Source organism: Cydia fagiglandana, chromosome 8 (assembly GCF_963556715.1).
Source record: "Cydia fagiglandana chromosome 8, ilCydFagi1.1, whole genome shotgun sequence".
Classification (NCBI taxonomy): Eukaryota; Metazoa; Arthropoda; class Insecta; order Lepidoptera; family Tortricidae; genus Cydia; species Cydia fagiglandana.
Genome location: NC_085939.1, coordinates 10491655 through 10507920, shown reverse-complemented (window position 1 = coordinate 10507920; position 16266 = coordinate 10491655). Strand labels below are relative to the sequence as shown.

The window sequence follows — 16266 nt, the reverse complement described above, 5'->3', positions numbered from 1 at the left end:
TATTTGCCCCCACCGACTTGTATACTAATGTAGTAAACGAAGCAAGTTGTTGTATGAAGACCCATGCATTAATTCCTCAGTCGATGAAATTTTGCTTGGTTATTGTATAGTATGAACTGAAACTAACATTATAAATATCCAAAAAAAAACCGGCCAAGTGCGAGTCTGACTCGCGTTTCTAGGGTTCCGTACATAATTCCGACTCACGCTTGACTGCACATTTCTAATGGGTTTTTCTGTCATCTATAGGTAAAGAACTATTTTGTGTATTTTTTTCAAAATTTTAGACCCAGTATTTTCGGAGATACAGGGGGAATAATCATTTTTTTGCTATTTGTATCTTAAATAACTTCGAACCTATGTATTTTAAAATTATTCTTCCGTCCAAAATTTTTTTACCAAATATGTTATTGGTATTTCTGCTGGGATATTTTTTTTTAATATTTCATATATTGTTGCAATACGTTACATGAATATTTCCGGTGAAGACGAAAGTTTGAAAGGAGCATTATTTTGTAAAAAGATATTAACGATTTAAGACTTAAGGTATTTACTTTAATTCTATTATTATTATTCTTTGGATATTTATACAATACTTATTATTTATTGATACTTTATCATACTGTAAAGTTTTTTCTGGCTGAGGAATTACTGCGGGGTCCACTACCTTTATTTACTACACTATACTACGTGTCTACTAAGGTGAGTTTCGGTTAGTTCAGGTACTATTCAGGCTAACTATTCTGAAATGGCGAAATCACGAAAACAAAGCCCGCATGGCGACATCTAAACAATAGGCTTTGCAATAAGAAAAATAAAGCATTCCATCAACATCACGAATTGGTTCACCCTTTGACTTAAAATAAAACATTCGTATGTCATGGCCTCACTTATGCTACACGTAACTGTGACACGTCAGCTTCTGATTTCGGAAAAGAAAAGGCTTAAGTGATCATAAACCCGTATGGTAATAGGGCGCTGTGATATAGAGGGCACGTACAAGAAAAGCGGGCGGCGCGTCCTTACCTCTCGAACAAATGTTGCGTCAACCGCAGCACAGGTGCGTCACGCGACGTCACGTCGCCGTCGCCGCTGTTATTCAACCAAGAGTCTTATGTGCTGTCATATTCACTTGGCTTGCCAATCAAAGGCGATCGTCCGGCTTAGAAGATGCATAATCATTGTAATAGAATAATTATAAACGTGATGGAGCTCTAAGCCACATATATATTTGGATTTTCTAAAAAGTTTAGTTAGTGATAGGAACAAAATTCAGAGTATGTTCAGTACTAGCTGCTTACCACTTTTCAGCGGCGTAGGTACTCGTATTTTGTTAGGTTGGTACATAACTTTAGCTTAGTAGGTATTTCACCTATGTGAATTGGACCAAGGCATTTGTATAGAAATGAACTCAAATCATTATTTATTATATTGGTAACCAATTTTAAGAAAACCATGAATTACTTTTGTTTTTACTGTTTTTGGAAGAAACGTACAGTCAGCGACAATATTGCCAAAAAGTTTTTATGGCAATCGATTTCACTTTTGTCCAGACTTTAAAGCTATTTAGGGAACTATATTAGGGCATTAGAAAATATACAAATGAGAATGATTTTCATGTCAATTGTATTCTACGAATTCGAAAGGTCTAAAGCTTTTAGCTCTCTGTGAGAGCTTTTTAGGAGGTAGGTGCAAATCTAATGTATTACATAGGTACCTACTTCTTTTATCCTTTTAATATGGTTAGTACTTTACTTACTCCTGTTGTTTTTCCAATAAAAATAAAAAACTTAGTCGAAAATAATGTGCAATTGTAATAAATATAATATTACCCTTATTCTTAAACGTTTACTAAAGTTAATAAACCGATAATAATCGTTCGTCCCTTTCCATCATACCAATACGTCGGCTAGGGACATACGATTATCGGCTTGTCAACTTTAGTAAACGTTTATGAATAAGGGGGTTAGACCAATACCTCGCCCAACGCATTAGCGTTGCCGTTCAGCGCAGCAACGCCGCCAACCTTCAGTTCTGTGCACTCTAGCGGACGGTACAGACCTGGGGCCAATTTTTTATTTAAAGTATTTTACTTTTTAGGAAGCTTTAGTTTGGTTAGTTTAGTTCATAATTTAATTCATTTTGTTAGTTGTAATTTGATTTTAGTTAATCCAGGGTAACTAAGGTGACCCGTGATTAAATTAGACAAAGAAGTAACTCAATCCAAATATAACAACCGGAAGAAGCCAATCGTCCCCACTTCCGTGTCGCGCACCTTCATTACGGACGTTACCCGGGCACCTTAATTGACAGCCTGACGCTTGCTGACGAACGCCACCGTACTGTGTTTACCTCACCGTAATTAATCGTAGCTGCTGTACAGTCATGTCAGCCTAAAACAGTAAAATGATGTAATGTCAGTATTAGAAACAGCTTACGCGGCTAGAATGCTAAAATGAATCAAATTAGGATTATCCTATGAAGTTACGCGACTACGATTAGGCTTCAAGGAGAGATTCTTGATGTTCACTGTTTAAAAATATTAATCCTAAAGATTTTTGTGAGTTAGGGTCCAATTATAGCTATAGTGATTATTTTATAGTGGACCGATTTTACGAATACATTTTTCAAATATTGATGGTTGAAAGAAATAATTTACTCACATTCAAACGTATCGGGGCTACGGGTACGCACTTCCGATCCACATAGTACAGTCAACGTTCCAAAAATTATGTTTACATGTCTGTAGACTCGGACAATAAGGTCACGTAAATATATTGTTGGAATACTTTGGTTGCTTGTGAACTCGACTTTCAGTCAAGAATCCGAGGGTGATTGGACTAACCTTCTATGAATCTACTTGCAAAATTGTGAATGTGAACCAAACTATCTGATGAAAGCATTGACGAAAGCATTCTGTTGCGATGCATTCGCTTTCTTACCTATTTATTATTGGATAAAAATATTCCTGCATAGCTAAATGTAGCCATCGGGCTCGTTTAGTACCTATTCGAAGGCTTTTCTAAAGGACCAATAGGAGTGCTCCACGTATTTTGTATCCACATAATTAGAAGCACTTCATTTTAAACCACCTTTTGTACTGATCAAATATTGCAAATCACTCTTTCATCATCCTCCATACAATAACCACCACTGCTGCACTTTTTAACTGTTTTGTCAAAGAACCCTTTTAAACCAGTAGCTTTTGGAAGAATATAATAGTTAAGGAAAGGAAGGTAGGCCCTATCTCTATTCAACAATCTATGCATTCTTGTGGTAGGTACACTTTACGGAAAAATTATCGCAATATTCGCAATGTTTTATGTTAAACCTAACAGGTTTTAGATTTAACATAGTAATTAAAATTTTGATATTTAACTTAGTAATTTAAATTCGTCATAAAAGTTTATAGACATAAATGATAGCATGTGCATATAACCAGTGATAATATCAGCAATAGCGAGGATACCGGCACTGTAACATAATTGGAATGGTATCTATCATACTGTATTTTACTGGCTGGAAAGCAAACCGGTAATTTTTTTAATATACATTACTGGTAAACCGGTAAATAACCGGCATTTATTAAACTAAATAGGTATTTATCGGTTGCATTTTCTAAATTTTGTACGTACTTAAATGTCAATGTACTGATATTTGTTTGCTTAAGTAAACGTTGCACACGTAAACTTAACCGGTGTGAAGTTAGCAGCCCAAAGTTAGCTGACCATGATAACCCGACCAAATTAAATCGTCTTATTAAAAATTAAAAATAAACAACGAAAACAATGTTGTTTAAAGAAAATAAGGACATAACAAGTGACACAAATGACAAATCTATCAAAACTGACCCATCAGAAACCAAAAACACTTGAAATTTAAAGAAATGTAAAATTTAATTTTAGGCTGCTAACTTCACAAATGAATTATTAGTGTAAATTCATAAAGATCACACTTTTTAACTAATAACATTCAAAGCAGCATTACACGAGATATTACCATGCCAACACAGGTTGAAATTGAAAGAACCAGGCTAGGAAAAATTTTGGACTCAAAGAAATCAGCCTAAGCCCATACTAAGGTTTTGCTCAGATTTATACCAGAAGTTGTAGAGATCACACATTGTTACTAGTATTTTTAGAAGCGGCATAAGACGTGCTATCACGTTGCCAAGTAACGTTGAATTTCAAACAACCAGGCTACCTCAAATCTAGGTCTCAAAGTTATCAGCCTAAGCCCATACTAGGTTTAGCCTAATTTTCTTTCAGAAGTTGTAGAGATCACACATTCTTACTAGTATTTTTAGAAGCGGCATAAGACATGCTACCATATTGCCAACTAACGTCGAAATTCAAAGAACCAGGCTACCTCAAATCTAGGTCTCAAAAATATGAGCCTAAGCCCATACTAGGTTTTGCCCAATTTTCTTTAAGAAGTTGTAGAGATCACACATTCTTACTAGTATTCTAAGAAGCGGCATAAGACGTGCTACCATATTGCCAACTAACGTTGAAATTCAAAGAACCAGGCTACCTCAAATCTAGGTCTCAAAGTTATCAGCCTAAGCCCATACTAGGTTTAGCCCAATTTTCTTTCAGAAGTTGTAGAGATCACACATTCTTACTAGTATTTTTAGGAGCGGCATAAGACAAGCTACAATCTTGCCAACTAACGTTTAAATCGAAAGAACCAGGCTACCTCAAATCTGGGTCTCAAAGTTATCAGCCCAAACCCATACTAGGTTTTGCCCAATTTTCTTTAAAAAGTTGTAGAGATCACACATTCTTACTAGTATTTTAAGAAGCGGCATAAGACATGCTACCATATTGCCAACTGACGTTGAAATTCAAAGAACCAGGCTACCTCAAATCTAGGTCTAAATGTTATCAGCCTAAGCCCATACTAGGTTTTGCCCAATTTTCTTTTAGAAGTTGTAGAGATCACACATCCTTACTAGTATTTTTAGAAGCGGCATAGGACATGCTACCATATTGCCAAGTAACGTTGAAATTCAAAGAACCAGGCTACCTCAAATCTAGGTCTCAAAAATATGAGCCTAAGCCCATACCAAGTTTTGCCCAATTTTCTTTCAAAAGTTGTAGAGATCACACATTCTTACTAGTATTTTTAGGAGCGGCATAAGACAAGCTACAATCTTGCTAACTAATGTTTAAATCGAAAGAACCAGGCTACCTCAAATCTGGGTCTCAAAGTTATCAGCCCAAACCCATACAAGGTTTTGCCCAATTTTCTTTCAGAAGTTGTAGAGATCACACATTCTTACTAGTATTTTTAGAAGCGGCTTAAGACGTGCTACCATATTGCCATCTAACGTTGAAATTCAAAGAACCAGGCTACCTCAAATCTAGGTCTAAATGTTATCAGCCTAAGCCCATACTTGGTTTTGCCCAATTTCCTTTCTGAAGTTGTAGAGATCACACATTCTTACTAGTATTTTTAGAAGCAACATAGAGCATGCTACGATATTGCAAAGTAACGTTGAAATTCAAAGAACCAGGCTACCTCAAATCTGATCTCAAAATTATCAGCCTAAGCCCATACTAGGTTTTGCCCAATTTTCTTTCAGAAGTTGTAGAGATCACACACTCTGACTATTTTTTTTAGTAGCGGCATAAGACAAGCTACAATCTTGCCAACTAACGTTTAAATCGAAAGAACCGGGCTACCTCAAATCTAGGTCTCAAAGTTATCAGCCTAAGCCAATACTAGGTTTAGCCCAATTTTCTTTCAGAAGTTGTAGAGATCACACATTCTTACTAGTATTTTTAGAAGCGGCATAAGACGTGCTATCACCTTGCCAAACAACGTTGAAATTAAAAGAACCAGGCTACCTCAAATCTAGGTCTAAATGTTATCAGCCTAAGCCCATACTAGGTTTTTTCCAATTTCCTTTCAGAAGTTGTAGAGATCACACATTCTTACTAGTATTTTTAGAAGCGGCAAAGGACATGCTACCATATTGCCAAGTAACGTTGAAATTCAAAGAACCAGGCTACCTCAAATCTGATCTCAAAGTTATCAGCCTAAGCCCATACTAGGTTTTGCCCAATTTTCTTTCAGAAGTTGTAGAGATCACACATTCTTACTAGTATTTTTAAAAGCGGCATAAGACATGCTACCATATTGCCAAGTAACGTTTAAATTCAAAGAACCAGGCTACCTCAAATCTAGGTCTCAAAAATATGAGCCTAAGCCCATACCAAGTTTTGCCCAATTTTCTTTCAAAAGTTGTAGAGATCACACATTCTTACTAGTATTTTTAGGAGCGGCATAAGACAAGCTACAATATTGCCAACTAATGTTTAAATCGAAAGAACCAGGCTACCTCAAATCTGGGTCTCAAAGTTATCAGCCCAAACCCATACAAGGTTTTGCCCAATTTTCTTTCATAAGTTGTTGAGATCACACATTCTTACTAGTATTTTTAGAAGCGGCTTAAGACGTGCTACCATATTGCCATCTAACGTTGAAATTCAAAGAACCAGGCTACCTCAAATCTAGGTCTAAATGTTATCAGCCTAAGCCCATACTTGGTTTTGCCCAATTTCCTTTCAGAAGTTGTAGAGATCACACATTCTTACTAGTATTTTTAGAAGCAACATAGAGCATGCTACGATATTGCAAAGTAACGTTGAAATTCAAAGAACCAGGCTACCTCAAATCTGATCTCAAAGTTATCAGCCTAAGCCCATAATAATTGGCGGGTGCTGCCTCTGCGTGCGTCCCATGACACGGGTAAGGGCAGCATCCGCTCGGTGTACCCCTTACATTTCATTAAAGTGTCAAAAGGGCCTCTACGTGTTGGCTTCGGCTCCGCGCACGCCTCCCAAAGGTCCGGAACACCATTGTTCCGTGATGGGAAAGACATATAATAATAAAATTCTTTATTGTGCACTACTAAAGAAAAGTACATAATAGAAAAAAAAAACCAGGACTTAAATGAGTAGGTAACAACAGGTTTACCCATACTAGGTTTTGCCCAATTTTCTTTCAGAAGTTGTAGAGATCACACATTCTGACTATTTTTTTTAGTAGCGGCATAAGACAAGCTACAATCTTGCCAACTAACGTTTAAATCGAAAGAACCGGGCTACCTCAAATCTAGGTCTCAAAGTTATCAGCCTAAGCCCATACTAGGTTTAGCCCAATTTTCTTTCAGAAGTTGTAGAGATCACACATTCTTACTAGTATTTTAAGAAGCGGCATAGGACATGCTACCATATTGCCAAGTAACGTTGAAATTCAAAGAACCAGGCTTACTCAAATCTAGGTCCCAAAAATATGAGCCTAAGCCCATACCAGGTTTTGCCCAATTTTCTTTCAGAAGTTGTAGAGATCACACATTCTTACTAGTATTTTTAGGAGCGACATAAGACAAGCTACAATCTTGCCAACTAACGTTTAAATCGAAAGAACCAGGCTACCTCAAATCTGGGTCTCAAAGTTATCAGCCTAAGCCCATACTAGGTTTAGCCCAATTTTCTTTCAGAAGTTGTAGAGATCACACATTCTTACTAGTATTTTTAGAAGCGGCATAAGACATGCTACCATATTGCCAAGTAACGTTGAAATTCAAAGAACCAGGCTACCTCAAATCTGATCTCAAAGTTATCAGCCTTAGCTCATACTAGATTTAGCCCAATTTTCTTTTAGAAGTTGTAGAGATCACACATTCTTACTAGTGTTTTTAGAAGCGGCATAGGACATGCTACCATATTGCCAACTAACGTTGAAATTCAAAGAACCAGGCTACCTCAAATCTAGGTCTCAAAGTTATCAGCCTAAGCCCATACTAGGTTTAGCCCAATTTACTTTCAGAAGTTGTAGAGATCACACATTCTTACTAGTATTTTTAGAAGCGGCATAGGACATGCTACCATATTGCCAAGTAACGTTGAAATTCAAAGAACCAGGCTTACTCAAATCTAGGTCCCAAAAATATGAGCCTAAGCCCATACCAGGTTTTGCCCAATTTTCTTTCAGAAGTTGTAGAGATCACACATTCTTACTAGTATTTTTAGGAGCGGCATAAGACAAGCTACAATCTTGCCAACTAACGTTTAAATCGAAAGAACCAGGCTACCTCAAATCTGGGTCTCAAAGTTATCAGCCTAAGCCCATACTAGGTTTAGCCCAATTTTCTTCCAGAAGTTGTAGAGATCACACATTCTTACTAGTATTTTTAGAAGCGGCATAAGACATGCTACCATATTGCCAAGTAACGTTGAAATTCAAAGAACCAGGCTACCTCAAATCTGATCTCAAAGTTATCAGCCTAAGCCCATACTAGATTTAGCCCAATTTTCTTTTAGAAGTTGTAGAGATCACACATTCTTACTAGTGTTTTTAGAAGCGGCATAAGACATGCTACCATATTGCCAAGTAACGTTGAAATTCAAAGAACCACGCTACTTCAAATCTGATCTCAAATTTATCAGCCTAAGCCCATACTAGGTTTTGCCCAATTTTCTTTCAGAAGTTGTAGAGATCACACATTCTTACTAGTATTTTTAGAAGCGGCATCAGACGTGCTATCACCTTGCCAAACAACGTTGAAATTAAAAGAACCAGGCTACCTCAAATCTAGGTCTAAATGTTATCAGCCTAAGCCCATACTAGGTTTTTTCCAATTTCCTTTCAGAAGTTGTAGAGATCACACATTCTTACTAGTATTTTTAAAAGCGGCATAGGACATGCTACCATATTGCCAAGTAACGTTGAAATTCAAAGAACCAGGCTACCTCAAATCTAGGTCTAAATGTTATCAGCCTAAGCACATACTAGGGTTTGCCCAATTTTCTTTCAGAAGTTGTAGAGATCACACATTCTTACTAGTATTTTTAGAAGCGGCATAAGACATGCTACCATATTGCCAAGTAACGTTGAAATTCAAAGAACCAGGCTACCTCAAATCTGATCTCAAAGTTATCAGCCTAAGCCCATACTAGATTTAGCCCAATTTTCTTTTAGAAGTTGTAGAGATCACACATTCTTACTAGTATTTTTAGAAGCGGAATAGGACATGCTACCATATTGCCAAGTAACGTTGAAATTCAAAGAACCACGCTACTTCAAATCTGATCTCAAAGTTATCAGCCTAAGCCCATACTAGGTTTTGCCCAATTTTCTTTCAGAAGTTGTAGAGATCACACATTCTTACTAGTATTTTTAGAAGCGGCATAAGACATGCTACAACATTGCGAAATAAAGATGAAATTCAAAGACCCAGGCTACCTCAAATCTGATCTCAAATTTGTCAGCCTAAGCCCATACTAGGTTTAGCCCAGTTTTCTTTTATAAGTTACTGTTAGAATTAAATTTGCTATTTATGTATTTCGAAGCCCCGGGGTAACGACGTGTCAAGAGCGGTCGAGACGACCATTGCAATTCCGCCTATGGCCTTTGGCTATACTAAGCCTATAAAAGTAAAACAAATTGCGATCTGTGTAGAAAATAAGTTGTATAAATATAGTTAATTAAGAGTCGAAAAAAATTTCAACGATAATGACGTAATTTTTGGCTCGTGTAAATACTGTACAAATAATATAAATAACAAAGAAAAAAATCACGAAAAAAACGACAACATTGCTGTATATTAGAGCTTTGAAATAATGTAAATATAATATTAATCATAATCATTAATCAATTAAAATATTTCCGGTTTAATTTAAATCATATTATTAATTATTATGTTGATTTAATAGAGACGGCAAGAAAAGCATCAATTAGTAAATTAATATAATGCATATATGTATAAGTGATTTCGTCTACGTAATAGACGATCTCCATTATAAAATCTATACTAAACTATGTCCTATCCTAACCCGGGGCTTCGAAATACATAAATAGCAAATTTAATTCTAACAGTAACTTATAAAAGAAAATTGGGCTAAACCTAGTATGGGCTTAGGCTGATAAATTTGAGATCAGATTTGAGGTAGCCTGGTTCTTTGAATTTCAACGTTATTTGGCAATGTGGTAGCACGTCTTAAGCCGCTTCTAAAAATACTAGTAAGAATGTGTGATCTCAACAACTTCTGAAAGAAAATTGGGCTAAACCTAGTATGGGCTTAGGCTGATAATTTTGAGATCAGATTTGAGATAGCCTGGTTCTTTGAATTTTAACGTTACTTGGCAATATGGTAGCATGTTCTATGTCGCTTCTAAAAATACTAGTAAGAATGTGTGATCTCTACAACTTCTGAAAGGAAATTGGGCAAACCCTAGTATGTGCTTAGGCTGATAACATTTAGACCTAGATTTGAGGTAGCCTTGTTCTTTGAATTTCAACGTTAGTTGGCAAGATTGTAGCTTGTCTTATGCCGCTTTTAAAAATACTAGTAAGAATGTGTGATCTCTACAACTTCTAAAAGAAAATTGGGCTAAACCTAGTATGGGCTTAGGCTGATAACTTTGTGGTCAGATTTGAGGTAGCCTGGTTCTTTGAATTTAAACGTTACTTGGCAATATGGTAGCATGTCTTATGCCGCTTTTAAAAATACTAGTAAGAATGTGTGATCTCTACAACTTCTGAAAGAAAATTGGGCAAAACCTAGTATGGGCTTAGGCTGATAACTTTGAGATCAGATTTGAGGTAGCCTGGTTCTTTGAATTTCAACGTTACTTGGCAATATGGTAGCATGTCCTTTGCCGCTTCTAAAAATACTAGTAAGAATGTGTGATCTCTACAACTTCTGAAAGGAAATTGGAAAAAACCTAGTATGGGCTTAGGCTGATAACATTTAGACCTAGATTTGAGGTAGCCTGGTTCTTTTAATTTCAACGTTGTTTGACAAGGTGATAGCACGTCTTATGCCGCTTCTAAAAATACTAGTAAGAATGTGTGATCTCTAAAACTTCTAAAAGAAAATGGGGCTAAACCTAGTAAGGGCTTAGGCTGACAAATTTGAGATCAGATTTGAGGTAGCCTGGGTCTTTGAATTTCATCTTGATTTCGCAATGTTGTAGCATATCTTATGCCGCTTCTAAAAATACTAGTAAGAATGTGTGATCTCAACAACTTCTGAAAGAAAATTGGGCAAAACCTAGTATGGGCTTAGGCTGATAAATTTGAGATCAGATTTGAAGTAGCGTGGTTCTTTGAATTTCAACGTTACTTGGCAATATGGTAGCATGTCCTATGCCGCTTCTAAAAATACTAGTAGGAATGTGTGATCTCTACAACTTCTAAAAGAAAATTGGGCTAAATCTAGTATGGGCTTAGGCTGATAACTTTGAGATCAGATTTGAGGTAGCCTGGTTCTTTGAATTTCAACGTTACTTGGCAATATGGTAGCATGTCTTATGCCGCTTCTAAAAATACTAGTAAGAATGTGTGATCTCTACAACTTCTAAAAGAAAATTGGGCAAAATCTAGTATGGGCTTAGGCTGATAACATTGAGACCTAGATTTGAGGTAGCCTGGTTCTTTGAATTTCAACGTTACTTGGCAATATGGTAGCATGTCCTATGCCGCTTCTAAAAATACTAGTAAGAATGTGTGATCTCTACAACTTCTGAAAGAAAATTGGGCTAAACCTAGTATAGGCTTAGGCTGATAACTTTGAGATCAGATTTGAAGTAGCCTGGTTCTTTGAATTTCAACGTTAGTTGGCAATGTGGTAGCACGTCTTATGCCACTTCTAAAAATACTAGTAAAAATGTGTGATCTCTACAACTTCTAAAAGAAAATTGGGCAAAATCTAGTATGGGCTTAGGCTGATAACATTGAGACCTAGATTTGAGGTAGCCTGGTTCTTTGAATTTCAACGTTACTTGGCAATATGGTAGCATGTCCTATGCCGCTTCTCAAAGTACTAGTAAGAATGTGTGATCTCTACAACTTCTGAAAGGAAATTGGGCAAACCCTAGTATAGGCTTAGGCTGATAACATTGAGATCAGATTTGAGGTAGCCTGGTTCTTTGAATTTCAACGTTACTTGGCAATATGGTATCATGTCCTATGCCGCTTCTAAAAATACTAGTAAGAATGTGTGATCTCTACAACTTCTGAAAGAAAATTGGGCTAAACCTAGTATGGGCTTAGGCTGATAACTTTGAGACCTAGATTTGAGGTAGCCTGGTTCTTTGAATTTCAACGTTATTTGGCAAGGTGATAGCACGTCTTATGCCGCTTCTAAAAATACTAGTAAGAATGTGTGATCTCTACAACTTCTAAAAGAAAATTGGGCTAAACCTAGTATGGGCTTAGGCTGATAACTTTGAGACCTACATTTGAGGTAGCCTGGTTCTTTGAATTTCAACGTTAGTTGGCAAGGTGATAGTACTTCTTATGCCGCTTCTTAAAATACTAGTAAGAATGTGTGATCTCTACAACTTCTGAAAGAAAATTGGGCAAAACCTGGTATGGGCTTAGGCTCATATTTTTGAGACCTAGATTTGAGGTAGCCTGGTTCTTTGAATTTCAAAGTTAGTTGGCAATATGGTAGCATGTCCTATGACGCTTCTAAAAATTTTTGTAAGAATGTGTGATCTCTACAACTTCTAAAAGAAAATTGGGCTAAACCTAGTATGGGCTTAGGCTGATAACTTTGAGATCAGATTTGAGGTAGCCTGGTTCTTTGAATTTCAACGTTACTTGGCAATATGGTAGCATGTCCTATGCCGCGTCTAAAAATACTAGTAAGTATGTGTGATCTCTACAACTTCTAAAAGAAAATTGGGCAAAACCTAGTATGGGCTTAGGCTGATAACATTTAGACCTTGATTTGAGTTAGCCCGGTTCTTTCGATTTAAACGTTAGTTGGCAAGATTGTAGCTTGTCTTATGCCGCTACTAAAAAAAATAGTCAGAGTGTGTGATCTCTACAACTTCTTAAAGAAAATTGGGCAAAACCTAGTATGGGCTTAGGCTCATATTTTTGAGACCTAGATTTGAGGTAGCCTGGTTCTTTGAATTTCAGCGTTAGTTGGCAATATGGTAGCACGTCTTAAGCCGCTTTTAAAAATACTAGTATGAATAAGAATAAGAATAAGAATAAGAATAATTTATTGAGAAAACCTTATTGCTAATGTTGCATTATGCGTGAACTTTTTCATTTTATACGTATATTGTTACGTGCGCCTGAACTAGGATTATCCTGTATCTCAGGCAAAGAGATAATATACTAATTTAAAGAACAATAAACAATGAAACAAAATAAAATCAAGAACATAGAGACATAAAATAGGTATTGAATTATCTTACACTTAGTAACCAAGTATTGCTGTGTCAGTGTCTGTAATGTCTATAAAGTAGGTCAGTCGTGTTTATTTTATTATTAAATACGTTGTTATTAGTTTACCTTAAAAATAGTTACAAGGCAAGATTTGCATTTCGATAGGTTTACAGGTTAGTAGGGCAAGTTAAACATAAGGTTGATGGGTAAATAAAGCACTTATTGATGACAGTTTTATGACTTAGGTATGAAAAACATCGATCTATACGTCGATTACTAATGATAATAACTACAAACCAACTAATTAGGTATACTTAGACAAACAATTAAAATTAACAGATAATCTTTTAACATGTACTTATTAATCCTCCCCATAATCAATCGAGTTTATGTACCGTCGTTCGGCCATTTTCCTGACGGGACAGTCAGGGTCCCCAGTTATATGGCCATTGGGTTTTTTGAAGAGACTACATGATGCGCATTTGGGATATTCTGATTTAAATAGGCAATCCTTGTCTGAGTGCCCTAGATTACTGCAATGTCCACAGGTGGGCTCCGATTGCTTGCATGTTTTGGCAGCATGGCCGTAAAGATGGCACTTGAAACACTTTGTAACAGTTGTGAAGTCTCTGACAGGACACGATGACCAATTGATGAAAGCTCGGTTCTGAGATATGAGAGCTCGTCGTATGTAGGCTGGAACTTCTATCACGTAGTTACAGGACTCTGCATCTTTCTTACCCGACTTATGGCTTAATTTGATAGACGCTAAGAAATTTTCCCGAGTTAGGTCTGGAAACTTGTCGGCTATATTCTGTTCATATATGCAACTGTAGACCTCTTGTTCCCGTAGAGCCGATGGTACGCCTATTATTACAACTCTGGGCCTGCGCTTGAAGGGTTCATTGATGGTGAGATTCGGGGATGTGTTTTTAAATGTCAATTTCAATTTTTCTATGTCGTCCTTAGTATCAGTGCTGATGATAACACCGCCATTTTTAACTTTACGCAGCGCTCTTACGTGCAGTTTCATTTCTTCAGGATTAATAATTTTTTGTACTAGGTTTTTCGTTTCCTCGCTTGACTTCGACTGATCTTTAGGATAAATTGCGACTAAGCTCAAATTATTAGGACGAATTTCGTTTTTGTTACTAGTTTTCACCATATCGGCAAAAGAAAGTGCGTGTGTGGCCGGTCTGTTAGTGTTATCGATACTATCCTTTAGGGCTCGTAAACTGTCTGATAGGTCTTGTTTTCCTTGAAGCGTCTGAAGAGTGCAGTGGTTAACGAGTGCCTTTGCTTTAAGGCCTTGGTAAAGAACTGCCAAGTTTGCTGAACCGTGGGAAACCTTTCGGCAAAGATTGTGGATCCTGAGTTTTTGGTCGGAGTTCAATTTGCCTTCCGTCGATATGCTGCAGATTTCACTAAGAGATTTATCTATAGTGCTCATCCAGTTCTGAATTTCTGATGTTGGTACCGGGTCTAGACTGGTCTGGTCTTTTGCGCTCGTTGGTTGTGCATTTTCATTTCCGGTATTCGGTGGTACTGGTGTTGATGGCGGGGAACGCTGAATCTTGGAACTTCTTCCAAACGGGCTGTTATTAGCACTCATATTGATTGAAGTTGTTTAAACACTTTGACGTCATAACTACTTGCACTACACAAGCAAAGAACATCGCATGACACAGTTTGTCAGTATCGAGGTCAATGCATATTGCACACGATTTTAATTTGTATATTATTTAATTATAATTTCAACACGTCTGTTCGCATCGGCGGTCGAATGCTGTTCGCATCGGCGGTCGAATGCGGCGGTGGAATGTGTGATCTCAACAACTTCTGAAAGAAAATTGGGCAAAACCTTGTATGGGTTTGGGCTGATAACTTTGAGACCCAGATTTGAGGTAGCCTGGTTCTTTGAATTTCAACGTTACTTGGTAATATGGTAGCATGTTCTATGCCGCTCCCAAAAATACTAGTAAGAATGTGTGATATCAACAACTTTTGAAAGAAAATTGGGCAAAACCTTGTATGGGTTTGGGCTGATAACTTTGAGACCCAGATTTGAGGTAGCCTGGTTCTTTCGATTTAAACATTAGTTGGCAAGATTGTAGCTTGTCTTATGCCGCTCCTAAAAATACTAGTAAGAATGTGTGATCTCTACAACTTTTGAAAGAAAATTGGGCAAAACTTGGTATGGGCTTAGGCTCATATTTTTGAGACCTAGATTTGAGGTAGCCTGGTTCTTTGAATTTCAACGTTACTTGGCAATATGGTAGCATGTCCTATGCCGCTTCTAAAAATACTAGTAAGGATGTGTGATCTCTACAACTTCTAAAAGAAAATTGGGCAAAACCTAGTATGGGCTTAGGCTGATAACATTTAGACCTAGATTTGAGGTGCCTGGTTCTTTGAATTTCAACGTTAGTTGGCAATATAGTAGCACGTCTTAAGCCGCTTTTAAAAATACTAGTAAAAATGTGTGATCTCAACAACTTCTGAAAGAAATTTGGGTAAAACCTTGTATGGGTTTGGGCTGATAACTTTTAGACCCAGATTTGAGGTAGCCTGGTTCTTTCGATTTAAACGTTAGTTGGCAAGATTGTAGCTTGTCTTATGCCGCTCCTAAAAATACTAGTAAGAATGTGTGATCTCTACAACTTCTGAAAGAAAATTGGGCAAAACCTGGTATGGGCTTAGGCTCATATTTTTGGGACCTAGATTTGAGGTAGCCTGGTTCTTTGAATTTCAACGTTACTTGGCAATATGGTAGCATGTCCTATGCCGCTTCTAAAAATACTAGTAAGAATGTGTGATCTCTACAACTTCTGAAAGAAAATTGGGCTAAACCTAGTATGGGCTTAGGCTGATAACTTTGAGACCTAGATTTGAGGTAGCCTGGTTCTTTGAATTTCAACGTCAGTTGGCAATATGGTAGCACGTCTTATGCCGCTTCTTAAAATACTAGTAAGAATGTGTGATCTCTACAACTTTTTAAAGAAAATTGGGCAAAACCTAGTATGGGTTTGGGCTGATAACATTGAGACCCAGATTTGAGGTAGCCTGGT

The 16266-nt window shown here is 37.0% G+C and overlaps 2 protein-coding genes across 3 annotated transcripts in view; one reads left to right on the top strand and one right to left on the bottom strand.

The window, feature by feature from the left end:
* LOC134666638 (nephrin-like) overlaps positions 1 to 16266 on the top strand; it is a 198402-nt gene that overhangs the window by 52646 nt on the left and 129490 nt on the right. The window lies entirely within an intron of this gene.
* Positions 13516 to 14966, bottom strand: LOC134667034 (uncharacterized). Its single transcript, XM_063524339.1, has one exon. The coding sequence runs from the start codon at positions 14808 to 14810 to the stop codon at positions 13560 to 13562; it is 1251 nt and encodes a 416-aa protein (XP_063380409.1). The 5' UTR covers positions 14811 to 14966; the 3' UTR covers positions 13516 to 13559.

Excerpts from the sequence above, each read along its gene's own strand:
- LOC134667034 (XM_063524339.1), bottom strand. The coding sequence starts at position 14,810 with ATGAGTGCTAATAACAGCCCGTTTGGAAGAAGTTCCAAGATTCAGCGT.